The sequence below is a fragment of the Pelophylax lessonae genome (assembly GCF_965119305.1).
Source record: "Pelophylax lessonae genome assembly, chromosome: 11".
NCBI classification, from domain to species: domain Eukaryota; kingdom Metazoa; phylum Chordata; class Amphibia; order Anura; family Ranidae; genus Pelophylax; species Pelophylax lessonae.
In genome coordinates, this window is record NC_138778.1 from 203,938,213 (window position 1) to 203,952,192 (window position 13,980).

General features: G+C 45.9%; 1 protein-coding gene across 1 annotated transcript in view; it reads left to right on the forward strand.

Annotated features, from left to right (window-relative positions):
- Nucleotides 1-13,980, forward strand: part of COL20A1 (collagen type XX alpha 1 chain) — a 201,261-nt gene that overhangs the window by 66,978 nt on the left and 120,303 nt on the right. Inside the window, exons 17-18 of the mRNA XM_082272732.1 lie at nt 7,540-7,679; nt 7,917-8,049. Of these exons, the coding sequence (XP_082128858.1) occupies nt 7,540-7,679; nt 7,917-8,049 (273 nt within the window). The remainder of the gene's footprint in view (nt 1-7,539; nt 7,680-7,916; nt 8,050-13,980) is intronic.

Sequence of the window (13,980 nt, forward strand, 5' to 3'; positions counted from 1 at the left end):
GCGCCGGCTTCTTCGGGTACGAGTGGGGCGGGAGCGTGCCTCCGGCGGGGCGTGCTCACCCCCTATTCGCTCCCAGGCTAGTGACGTACCGGTACGTCACTTTGCCTGGGGGGGGGGCTGACCGCCACCGTATATAGTCGGGCGGCAGTCGGCAAGTGGTTAAGGCCAAAGGTATGATTAAGTTCAGGTGCCTCCAGTGAAGGGAACGGTTTATGCTACAGCATACAAATACGTTTTAGACAATTGTGGATTTCCATTTTTTTGGGAAGGTCATTTTTTGTTCCATCATGACTATGGTCATTGTGTGGAGGAACTGGAGTGCCCTCACAAATTTCAATAACCCTACTATAAAAAATTTGGATGAATTGGAATGCTAATTGAGAGCCAGGTCTTCTCATCAGACAACAGTCCTGACCGCAACCCTACTGAACTCCTTTGGGATGATTTGGAATGCTGATTGAAATCCAGATCTTCTCACCCAACACCAGTCCTGACCTCAAGCCTACTGAATGCCTTTTGGATCAATTGAGATGAGGGTTGTGAGCCAGATGTTCTTATCCAACATCAGTCCTGACCTCAACCCTACTGAACACCATTGGGATGAATTGGAATGCTGATTGAGATCCAGATTTTTTCATTGAACATCAGTCCTGACCTCAACCCTACTAAAAAACACAATTGGGATGAATTGGAATGCTGATTGAGATCCAGATATATACATCCATCATCAGTCCTGACCTCAACCCTACTGAACACTATTGGGATGAATTGGAATGCTGATTGAGATCCAGATCTTCTCATCCAACATCAGTCCTGACCTCAACTCTACTGAACACTATTGGGATGAATTGGAATGCTGATTGAGATCCAGATTTTTTAATTGAACATCAGTCCTGTCCTCAACCCTACTGAACACCATTGGGATGAATTGGATTGTTGACTGAGATCCAGATCTTCTCATTCAACATCAGTCCTGACCTCAACCCTACTAAACATCATTGGGATGAATTGGAATGCTGATCGAGATCCAGATCTTCTCATCCAACGTCAGTCCTGACCTCAACCCTACTGAACGCAATTTGGATCAATTGAAATGAGGATTTTGAGCCAAATCTTCTCATCCAACATCAGTCCTGATTTCGACCCTTCTGAACTCTATTGGGATGAATTGAAATGCTGATTGAGATCCAGATCTTCTCATCCAACATCAGTCTTGACCTTAACCCTACTGCACACCATTGGGATGAATTAGAATGCTGACTGAGATCCAGAGATTCTTATCCAACATCAGTCTTGACCTTAACTCTACCTAACACCTTTGGGATACATTTAAATGAGGAGTTTGAGACAGAACTTCTTTTCCAAAATCAGCCCTATCCTCAACCCTAACGAATACCTTTAGGATGACTTGGAATGCTAGGATAAGAAGAAAAGGCCACACATCACTGGAGTTCCAAATGCCTTTTTTGAGATATCTAAGGTCAGGGCCACTGATAAGGTAGTACAGCCAGCCCTCCTGTACTGGGCCCGGACCCCATCAGTTCAAAAGGGTGCGCCCCGGGCAGTACTGCCTAGCTGATGACTCTTGTGCAGTGCTACCGGCTTCTACTTGTCTTTTCTTTCTCCGGCTGCAGAGGGATCGGTTCTAGTATCTGTGCCCCCTCCCCCGCTGTCTGGGTTTTGGACCCCTGTGCACCTTTTTCCTCTGCAGTGCTGCCATTTTCCCTCCTCTCTCCCGCCAGCAGCTGCTGAAGGAACACAGGTGGGTTATTTCAGGATGGTGAGCGGGGGTTGTCACCAGGGCCACCCCTACCATGGATCCATTGGACCCAGGCAGAACTTGGAGAGGGGCAGCAAATTGACTCCCAAGATTTTTTTTTCCAGCAGTTTTGTGTGTCGTCAGTTTGCGGCGCGTTATGGGGTGGCATTTCCCCATCTCATACTGCCGCCCATAGTGCAAAGTGATGAGTATAAGGAGGCAGAGCGTCTCCTCCTGGGAACGTCCCTCACGTGATTGTGGTGTGCGCAATGACGTCAGACATTAGTGTCCTCCATCTCACGCAGGGCAGGCTGGATCTTCTAGGGCGGTGGGCACTGCAGAGACAGGAGGACTGAGGACAGACAGTGGGTGTTTGGTGGACCCGTCCAGTAGTGATTTATGGAAGAAGATAACAGTATATATAATATTTTCTAAAGGTTATGTGTATTTAAAATAATAGATGGGGGGCCTGTTGTTGGGCGTGATTCTTTTTTTTTTGTTGGGGGGGCAGCATTTTATTCTTGGACCCAGGCAGCAAAATGTCTTGGGCCCAGTGTTAATTTCGTCGACTAAAACCGACTAAAACGTTTTCGTCGACTAAATGAACACAATTTTAGTAGACTAAAATACGACTAAAACTAAAATGGCATTTTAGTCTTAAGACTAAAATACGACTAAAACTAAAATGGCATTTTAGTCATAAGTCTATAACTAAAACTAAATTGAAATTTGCTGCCAAAATTAACACTGGTGTAGTGCTGTGCTAGTGCATGCTCAAAGCTTAATATCATAAATAATAACATATTAGATTTTTTACTCCAGGACCAGCAGTAGTATATAATGCTTAAATAATGCATTACAAATTACAATTGAACTACACCCATTCGATTATAGATGACTAAAATGAAAGATGTTTTAGTCGACTAAAATGTACTGGAGTTTTAGTCGACTAAATACGACTAAAACTAAAACACTTGCAGAAGACTAAAATGGGACTAAAACTAAAATGCCATTTTAGTCCTAAGACTAAGACTAAAACTAAATTGAAATTTGCTGCCAAAATTAACACTGGTTGGGCCAGCCCTGGGTGTCACCACCTTACATAGTAGTTGAGGTTGAATAAAGACAATAGTCCATCCAGTTCAACCTGTGTAGGTGTGTGTGGCCGTAATCATCTCTCATACCCCTGAATGTTCTGATTCTTGAGATGTACGTCTAAGAGTCTATTGAATGCCACCATACTTCCCGCAGAAACCACCTCTTGTGGTAGAGAATTCCACAATCTTGTAGCCCTAAAAGTATCTTGAATGAACCCACCACTGATCACTCACTGTGGGGGTGCAGCATTCGCCTCTGCGCCGCTATTCCCTTGAATGGGTCTTGTTTGGCAGGGGTATAATTTCTGGCATAGTTTTACAGGCTTTGCATTCTAGCAAAAATATAATTTGATACTTTCGGAGGGGGGTGGGGGCCCTCTCATGTAGGCTGTATGGGGCTCCGTGATTTCTATCAGCAGCCCTGCCCAAGGGGGCACCACAAAAACACCAAAACCAGTCCAGGTAGACGCGTTTCACACAGTACAACTGTGCTTAAAGCGGTTGTAAACCCGAAAAAAAAAAACCTGCAAGACAAAGGCATAATGAGCTAGTATGCATCGCATACTAGCTCATTATGTTTTACTTACCTTAGAACGAAGCCCCGACACAGACCCCCGGACATCGCTGCAGGCGCTGCCATGATCCCTCGGCGTCTCTTCCGGGTTCGGCGGCTCCGGCGCTGTGATTGGCCGGAGCCGCGATGACGTCACTCCTACGCATGCGCGCGGGAGTGATTTTCCGGCAAGCTCCCAGCAAGGAAAACTGAAGGTCCCCCCGGACCTTCAGAGCGCATGCGCCGCTCGCGTGAGAGGCGGCATGCACTGCAAATATCTCCTAAACCGTGCAGGTTTAGGAGATATTAATTGTACCTACAGGTAAGCCTTATTATAGGCTTACCTGTAGGTAAAAGTGTCAAAAAGCGGGATACTACCGCTTTAATCATAATTAAAATGTCCTTTGAGAGTCCGGTCTTCTTATCCAACATTAGTACCTGACCTCACAAATGTCCTTTTGGTTGAATGGACACAAAGTTCCTCGCACTCCAGAATCTTGTGGAAAGCCTTCCCAAAAGAGTGAAGGGTGTTCTAGCCGCAAAGGTGGGCCCACTCCATATTAATGGCTATGATATTGGAATGGGGTATTTCTTCAAGCTCATAGAGATGTGATTGTCAGACCTTCACTAACTTTTGGCCATATAGTGTAGTGATGGTGAACCTTAGCACCCCAGATGTTTTGGAACTACAATTCCCATGATGCTCATGCACTCTGCAGTGTAGTTGAGCATCATGGGAAATGTAGTTCCAAAACATCTGGGCTGCCAAGGTTCACCATCACTGTTATAGTGTATATACAGTAAAACCTTGGTTTGAGAGTAACTTGGTTTAAGAGCGCTTTGCAAGACAAGCAAAATTTTCAAATAAATTTTGACTTGATAAACAAGCGATGTCTTGATATACAAGTAGCCTCAAGTCACAGCTAAGTATAAAAGAGAAGAGAGGCGCCTCTAAGTGTAGCAATATGGTTAAATTTAATGAAGGTACAACATTTAGCAACTCACATGGTTGATAATTGGAACAGGCACATCTAAGGATGCAGGCACCCGGGGTAAAGCTGTCCACATAGACGTCTCCCTCACCGCCATCTACGTCATCCCTTCCATGCTGCCCCTCGCTTTCAGATCGCTTTACTGCAGGGTGGTCTTCCCAGTCAGGATTACAGACTGGCAGCTGGCGGTGCAGAAGATAGTCTATGTGGACAGCTTTATCCTGGATGCCTGCATACCTAGATGTGCCTGTTTTATTCATCAACCATGTGAGTTGCTAAATGTTGTACCTTCATTAAATGGAACCATATTGCTACACTTAGAGGCGCCTCTCTTCTCTTTTATACTCTGTAGCTCCTGCTGGATTTTGCTTCTAATCCCCTTATGGAAGTGGCTATTTGTGGATGGACATTTTATGCAACCTATCGCAATGCTATAATCTTTTTATATGGACTATAAACTGAAGGACTTATGAATAAATGGTTGTGGAACGAATCATCTGAGTTTCCATTATTTCTTATGGGGAAATTTGCTTTGATATAAGAGTGCTTTGGATTACAAGCATGGTTCCGGAACGAATTATGCTCGCAATCCAAGGTTTTACTGTATGTAGTGGAAACATTTGATGTTTTTTTGAGTATTTCTGAACTTCTACTGCTGCTTAGATGTGCACTGAGCTTGCATGTGCAGTTCTGTGTACAATTCTGGCACCTGCTGGGAAGCGTGCAGGAATTGGGCCATCCTGGAGAGGCCAGTCAAGATGGCCCAAGATCCCGAACCCAGTAAAAAAACCTGATAAAAAATGTTGGCGCCAACAAGGGAGCTTGGGGACATCACATCGCTGCAAGGGAGATGAGTATATTTTCACTTTAAAGCAATTTGTAATGCAACTTTCACCCTTGCACAGATGTCCTCTTCACATTTCTTAATTAATTCATAATTTCCTAATTTAGACACTAGAGGGCAACGTCAGCAGCTCAGAGCTATTAGTTTAACTCCCTAAGGCACATGTGTCAAACACAAGGCCAGTGGGCCGAATCCGGCCCTTAAGGTCATTTCATGTGGCCCTCACACCTCTTCTGCAGCTGCAACACTCCCCTCATCTCCACCACCTCCTGTCTCAGCAGTTGGCAGCAGAGAGAAGGACAGAACTCCTCTTTCAGATCCTGCTCCTCTCTGTGCAGCTGCAGCACCCCCTTGTCACCACCTTCCCTGGTCTCAGCATTCAGAAGACTCCAGCCCTCCTCTGGTATTCCTCCAGACCCTGCACTTTCTGCTTCCAAGCTCTACCCCCACCGTGATGTAAGGAAGGGTTGGGGACCATTGACTTCGAATGGTGTGGAGCAGTGCTTTAAGTGGCCCAAAAGAGGTGCCGGTACTCTATTATGGCCTATAAATTTTGTCATCCCCCCCACACCCCACATCAGGGTCCCCACAGAGCACCCCCCCTGGCCTGGGCTGGGACTCCGGAGCAGGGGGACTCACTGGTGGTGACTGCTCTAGCACTGGAGTGGGAAATATTATTGGGGGGGCAATTGAGGGCGCAGATGTCCAAAATGAGCGTACTGGTACGCTAAGGCGCACGGAGAGGTGGCGGTATGCTCAAGAGCCATATTTGGAAGTGGCGGTACTGAGTACCAGTGCATACCGGCTCACTGGTGTGGGGGGGGAGCTCTTGGCATCTGATGTAAGCAGGGGTGGTGCTCTGGACATCTAGTCTTACAGATACATCCGGCCCTTTTAAGGGTGACCATATTGCTGATGTGGCCCACAATGTAATCAAGTTTGACACCCCTGCCCTAAGGTAACAGTTGTTGAGATAATATCAGCTACACATGGAGTGCATTGTTTTTAATGAGTTGTCTGACATGCACTATGAGTTAGAAGCAGTAAAGCACAAATGTTGCATAGTGTAGCAAAAATCAAAACCAGAGCCTGCACATGTAATGAACCCATATAGCTGTACTAATGTACATACACTATATTACCAAAAGTATTGGGACACCTGCCTTTACACACACATGAACTTTAATAGTATCCCAGTCTTAGTCCGTAGGGTTCAGTATTGAGTTGGCCCACCCTTTGCAGCTATAACAGCTTCAACTCTTCTGGGAAGGCTGTCCACAAGGTTTAGGAGTGTGTCTATGGGAATGTTTGACCATTCTTCCAGAAGCGCATTTTTGAGGCCAGGCACTGATGTGGAGGAGAAGGCCTGGCTCTCAGTCTCAGCTCTAAGTTCTATCGGGTTGAGGTCAGGACTCTGTGCAGGTCAGTTAAGTTCCTTCACCCGAAACTCGCTCATCCATGTATCTTGCTTTGTGCACTGGTGTCCAGTCATGTTGGAACAGGAAGGGGCCATCCCCAAACTGTTCCCACAAAGTTGGAAGAATGAAATTGTCCAAAATGTCTTGGTATGCTGACGCCTTAATAGTTCCCTTCACTGGAACTAAGGGGCCAAGCCCAACCCCTGAAAACAACCCCACACCATAATCCCCCTCCACCAAATGATTTGGACCAGTGCACAAAGCAATGTCCATAAAGACATGGATGAGAAAGTTTGGGGTGGAGGAACTTGACTGGCCTGCACAGAGTCCTGACCTCAACCAGATAGAACACTATTGGGATGAATTGGAATGCTGATTGAGATCCAGTTTTTTCATTGAACATCAGCCTTGACCTCAGCCCTACTAAAAACACTATTGGGATGAATTGGAATGCTGACTCAGATCCAGATATACTCATCCAACATTAGTCTAGACCTCAACCCGACAGAACACCTTTGGGATGAATTAGAGCACATACTGAGAGCCAGGCCTTCTCATCCTACATCAGTGCCTGACCTCACAAATGTGCTTCTGGAAGAATGGCAAAACATTCCCATAGACACACTCCTAAACCTTGTGGATAACCTTTCCGGAAGAGTTGAAGCTGTTCTAGCTGCAAAGTGTGGGCCAACCCAATATTGAACCCTATGGACTAAGACTGGGATGCCATTAAATTTCATGCGCATGTAAAGGCAGGTGTCCCAATACTTTTGACAACATAGTGTATATAATTACGCTTTATTTTTAAATTGTTAACATATTAATAGACTGTAAAGACTGTCAATTCCTTTTAATGTGCAATACAATATTTTGCAGTGAAGGTTCCGCCCCCTAGTGGCGTGAAAGTGGTAGATATGAGCGGTGACAGTGCTGCAGTGGCGTGGGATCCGGGTGCTGAAGACATCACCTCTTATCTGATCAAATGGATTCCTCTGAGTGGAGGGAGGCTAAGTCAGGTACAGTACTGGATATCAATGATGAAAAAAGAAATTTAGCAAATTTTTGTGCCGCACCTGGAATATAAAAATGTGTAAAAAAATAAAAACACAAAAAACCAAAGTGTGTACCGCAGCAGCTATTCAAATAACCAAATGCATGCCATTCACACTGACAATATAAAATTAAAAGGACAATTGATGTACGAAAAATGCAACATAGACACCACTGACCTCCTGTCTTCCTTCCCTTGACAGCTGTCAGTCCCTGGAGGTGAACACAGCGCGGTCCTCACCGACTTGGAGTACAGCACCGAGTACCAGGTGTCCATCTCCGCCCGCTACGCCGATGGATCACAGAGTGATGCTTCCTCCGCACGCTACAGGACAGGTGACCAGTTTCCGAAACGTTTACCTAACCTTCATCCTGAATCCCGTTTTTTCCCACAATCGATGTCACCATTCTACATCTTTCTGTGTCTTGGCCCCTCCCACTTTTTTGGCACTAAGAACCCATCACAATAGGTGAAGGTGCTAAAAACAAGTGTCAAGTTCTTGGTAACCAGCCCCAGGGCAGCCATTAGAAATGTTGGGGCCCCTTACACAGATTTAGGCCTGGGCCCCCCCGGGTCCTGACCACCAACATTCCCCAGGGCCCACTCCCTGGCTGTCATACAGAATTCATCCACTGGTCATTCCACTGAGTCCTTCAGTGCATCCACTTTTATTTTAGATCTCCCCGTATATTCAGCAAAGAGATGGCCCAGTCTAGCAAAGAGACTTCCCAATCCAGCAAAGAGACATCACAATATATTCAGCAAAGAGATGGCCCAGTCCAGCAAAGAGACATCACAATATACTCAGCAAAAAGACATTCCCATATATTCAGCAGAGATAGTCTAATCCAGAAAAGAGATGATCTAATCCAGCAGAGACATCTGCAGAGGCAGAGACTCACTCTGTGGCCGCCCTGCTTTAGCAATTGCTAGTTACTACAGCATCAACAACTCTCATTGATTTGAGCCCAGGCAGCCAGGCCCCTGGGGATGCCTGGGCCCCCTACATGTGTATGGGCTGTTCCCCCCTGATGGCAGCCCTGACCAGCCCTCAACTACTAACTCCTAAAGTGGAACCCCTTTTACACACACAAGGTCTTGACTTCTACCTATCTTGCCCCACCCCAGCATTCCGGTGTAGGTGACTGAGGCTATGGATTTGGACTCTGGAAAGACAACGATGGCGTTTGCCCTAAGAGGGGGCAGGGCTTAGCCCATAATACGGTAGAGGTCAAGGTTGTCTGCATAGTGTTTGCCATTAACGTCTCATAGGAAACAATGGAAAGGTTCACAAAGATAAGAGGCAAGCACTTGTTAGTTTGGAGATTTTTGTATACCTAACAGGTTCTCTTTAACATTTGCCAACTGCAGCAAATGCTGCTTCAGCCAGTTTCACGTTTCCAGGGTTATAAATACTTGTTGAGGTATGTAGGCATGCTGAGGCCAGAGTTTGTTTCCTCGATTGGCTGAAGTTTCATAGATACGGACACTCTAGATCAGCCATTCTTAACAAGGGTTCCACGAAACTATAGGGATTGTCAGGAGATTGATAATGGTTATTTGAGCTGCGGCTGATTGAATTCTTACCTGATGGTGCCCACATAGTTTCAAGGTCAGTTCCATTTTGCACAGCCAGCTGCATGAAACCAATGATCTTTTTAGCTATCTGTAAGAGTGGCATTTTGATCACTGGCCACTAATGTAAGGAACATTCTTCCCACTGACTACCAATGTAGGGACATGCTTCCCACTGACTACCAATGTAAGGGACATTCTTCCCACTGACCAGAGATGTAAGGGACATTCTTTTCACTGGCCATCAACGCAAGGGACATTCTTCCCACTGACCACCAATGTAAGGGACATTTTTCTCATTGACCACCAATGTAAGGAGCATTCTTCTCACTGACCACCAAAAGTAAGGAGCGTTCTTCACACTGACCATCAAAGAAAGGGACCATAATCTCACTGGCCATCAATGTAAGGGACATTTATCTCACTGACTATCAATGTAAGGGGCATGCTTCCCACTAACCACCAATGTAAGGGACATTCTTCCCACTGTCCATCAATGTAAGGGACATTTTTCCACTGACCACCAATGTAAGGGACATTCTTCTCACTGGCCACCAATGTAAGGGGCATTCTTCCAACTGGCCACCAATGTAAGGGACATTCTTCTAATTGGCCACCAATGTAAGCGACATTCTTCTCACTGGCCACCAACGTAAGGGGCATTCTTCCCACTGACCTCCAATGTAAGGGACATTCTTCTCACTGGCCACCAATGTAAGGGGCATTCTTCCTACTGACCACCAATGTAAGGGACATTCTGCTCACTGCCCACCAATCTATAGTAAAAGACATTCTTCTAATTGGCCAATAATGTAAGGGACATTCTTCTCACTGGCCACCAATGTCTGGAGCATTCTTCCCACTGACAACTAATGTAAGGAGAATTCTTCCCACTGACCATCAATGTAAGGGACATTCTTCCCACTGACCATCAGTGTAAGGGACATTCTTCTCACTGGTCACCAGTGTGAGGGACATTCTTCTCACTGGTCACCAGTGTGAGGGACATTCTTCTCATTGACCACCAATGTAAGGGACACTCTTCTCATTGACCACCAATGTAAGGGACACTCTTCTCTTTGTCCACCAATGTAAGGGACATTCTTTTCACAGGCCACCAATGTAAGGGACATTCTTTTCATTGGCCACCAAAATAAAGGACATTCTTTTCACTGGCCACCAATGTAAGGGACATTCTTTCCATTGGCCACCATTGTAAGGGACATTCTTCTCACTGGACACCATTGTATGGAGCATTCTTCCCACTGACCATCAACGTAAGGGAGATTCTTCACACTGACTATCAATGTAAGGGACATTCTTTTCACTGACCACCAATGTAAGGGACATTCTTCTCTCAGGCTACCAATGAATTTGTTTTAGGAAGGGTTCCCCCAGACCTGAACATTTTTTAAAGTTTTTCTTTGGAGTAAAAAGGTTGAGAAAGCTGCTCTGGTTCCACCACCATCTTCTGGTACTTGGTGGAGTTCCCCTGTGTTCCATGGCGCTGCACTTTTGCCTTGATGTAAATCTTTGTTCCTTTTGATGTTCTTGTTTTGATCTTCAATAGTATTGATGTCTGGCTTACCGGCCCATATTTCCCATGAGGGCTTGTTAGGCTTAATGTCAGGCTGGAGGTCACAGGGATAATTTATACCTTAATCCCTGCCTATGCTCGCTTATTATTTTGTGTAAATAATGTTTTCACAAAACACACAAAGTAAAGTCCGCTGTGGTCTCTGACAGACCATAGATAGTGTAAAATGATCGGAGGCTCCAAAGCACCTGCTTAGGGGCTCCACAATTCATTGAAAATGTAAATATAACCCTCACTTCTTGCTCCCCCAATGGTTAATACTACGTTGAGGAATTGCAACACACAGCTGACATCCCGTCCACAGATACCACAGGAAAAATTTGCTGATGGTAGTCTTGTAGCCTCCACCGGCAGCTCTTGTAGGCTGCACATTGAAGCTGAGCTGATTTTCCCCCATGTGACTTTTACATTGGTTGAAGGTCACCTCCTGGGACTGTTTGCTAGGAGAGGTTCCCTGTCCCTTATTTTTCTGACTGGCAGTCGGAATGTGAGTGGAATCCAATGGGGAACGAGCAAATATAGAGCAGGTTTCCCCACCCCCTTTGACATCTATTTCGGATTACCTCCTAGGACTGTTGGTTGGGAGAGATCACTGTCCCTTATTTGGTTACCAACACTTAGAGAGTGAATGGGATCCAATGGGGAACAGGTAATTATAAGGCAGATTTCCACACCTCTTTGTCATCCATTTCAGATCTCCTTCTAGGACTGTTTTCAGGGAGATGTCCTTATTTTGCTGACCAGCAATTGAAGAGTGAGCAGGATCCAATGAGGATCAGTCAACTATAGAGCAGGATTCCCCACATCCTTTGACAACCATTGAAGGTCAACTCCTGGGATGGTTTGAAGGGAACGCTCCCTTTTTTGATTACCAGCAGTCAGAGGGTGAGTGGAACCCAATTGGGAATAGTCAACTATAGAGCAGGATTCCCCACACCCTTTGCTAACCATTGAAGGTCACCTCCTGAGACTGTTTGCAGCCAGCTTCTCCGCCCAGCTTCAATTGCTATATATAGCGTTGCCGCCGTAAGACCACACCCCTTGACGACGTCAGCCTATGACGAAATGCGCTGGGTGGAGCTTACGGCGACGCACGCCACGCGTGGAGGAGACGCGGCGGACATTTTGTTAGTTTGCTATGGCGATTACTGACCATTGAGAGAGAGATATCAAGACGCTGCATTTAACCTGCTATCCTGTAAGTGTGCTTTTATGTTTTTGCGCTAATAAAACTACCACTCTATTACACTATGTGAAGTGCTCTTTATATTTTTTGAGCTTACTGTCACCTCCTGAGACTGTTTGCAGGGAGAGGTCCCTTTTTTGCTGACCAGCAGTCATAGAGTGAGTGAGATTCAGGTCATTTTAAAGCAGAATCTCCCACCATCACTACTCTAAAAGGGAATAAACTTTCTTGTTAAGGTGTGTGTGGGCAATAAAATAGGTATACTTCCTTAGTAGAAAAGTGATGTCGGAAGGTTAGGAGAATCCTGAACTACAACCCCCTAAGCCCTTTACTTCTCAATGAAAACTCATTGTATCCCACTCACTCTCTGACTGCTGGTAAGCAAGTCAGAGACAGGGAGTTCTTCCCATAAACCGCTCCCAGAAAGTGACCTACTAAGGGGTCTAAGGTACATGTTAAGCATCTGCTAAAAAGGAGCAGATTTACAACTCTGTCATTGAATGGAAATAGCAGGAAACCTATGCTGAGAAATACATGGGGGGCAAATGCAGCAGCCTGGCTATAATGGAAACCAATGACTTCAATACTGAGCTCAGGAGTTTGGACTTCAGTCTGAGTTCACTTGCTGTGTTTTTGTGTTGGGTCTCAAAGTACTGAGGTCAGAGAGAAGCCAGGTAAGTAGCATTTTTAGAAGGAGAACTGCAACAGCAATCCCATGCTCCTGCCCCTGCCCTCTTGAAGTCCCCCCTGCCTTAATTTTTTCTTCTGGCCAGCTACATGACATGCAGGGCTCTCCCCTTTCTTTGGAAGTGGGCGGTCCTTGATGATGCGAAGAGCCGAAATGACATGATAACGTCAGCACCACCCTCTGCACCAATAGACCTTGGGTGCAAGAAATTGTGGTGACGCCTTCCCAGGGAGTGGGTCCTTGATGTCTTGCACCTATAGGATGTCCTCAGCCTTCTGCTGGGCGTCATTTAACCAAAAAGACTGAGGACAACTCTCACCTGTTCTCTGGTGCTGCAGTACCACTTCCACACCACAAGATGTCCTCAGTCTTCTGCTGGATGTCATTTCACTTAGAAGATTGAGGACAGCTTGTGGTGTAGAAGAGTTTCTTTTTTTTTTGCTGTGTCCCAAAATACTGAGGTCAGAGAGAAGCCAGGTAAGTAGCATTTTCAGAAGGAGAACTGCAACAGTAATCCCATGCTCCTGCCCTCTTGAAGTCCCCCCTGCATTCATTTTTTTCCTCAGGCCGGCTGCATGACATGCAGGGATCTCCCCTATTTTGGTAATGGGCGGTCCCTGATGATGCAAAGAGACACAATGACATGATGATGTCAGCACCGACCTCTGCACCAAGAGACCATGGGTGCAAGAAATTGTGGTGACGCCTCCTCAGGGAGTGGGTCCTTGATGCCTTGCACCTATAGGATATCCTCAGCCTTCTTCTGGGCGTCATTTAACCAAAAAGACTGAGGACAACTCTCACCTGTTCTCTGGTGCTGCAGTACCTCTTCCACACCACAAGATGTCCTCAGTCTTCTGCTGGACTTCATTCCACTTAGAAGACTGAGGACAGCTTCTGGTGTAGAAGAGGTACTGCAGGGGGCAGCATTGGTCAGTAGGTGAATGTTGCAGCCAGAGCTGCTCTTTTGTTGATTGCTCCACAAGCACTATGTAGCGGAGATGAGTGTCTAGTCACATGGTTTGAGAGGGTGTTGGGCTGCTCTAGAGGGAGAGGAGCTGAATTAATGGTGTAATGGGTTATGTAATGCGATTACCCCCGGTCCTCGGTTGAATCCGATCTCCTCCCTTTCTTTTTAATTAGAGCCGATTTGTTCTTGAAGTGGGTGAAGCGTCGTGCGGTGTATGTAAATGTCTCCGCAATGTATTCATGTCCTTGGG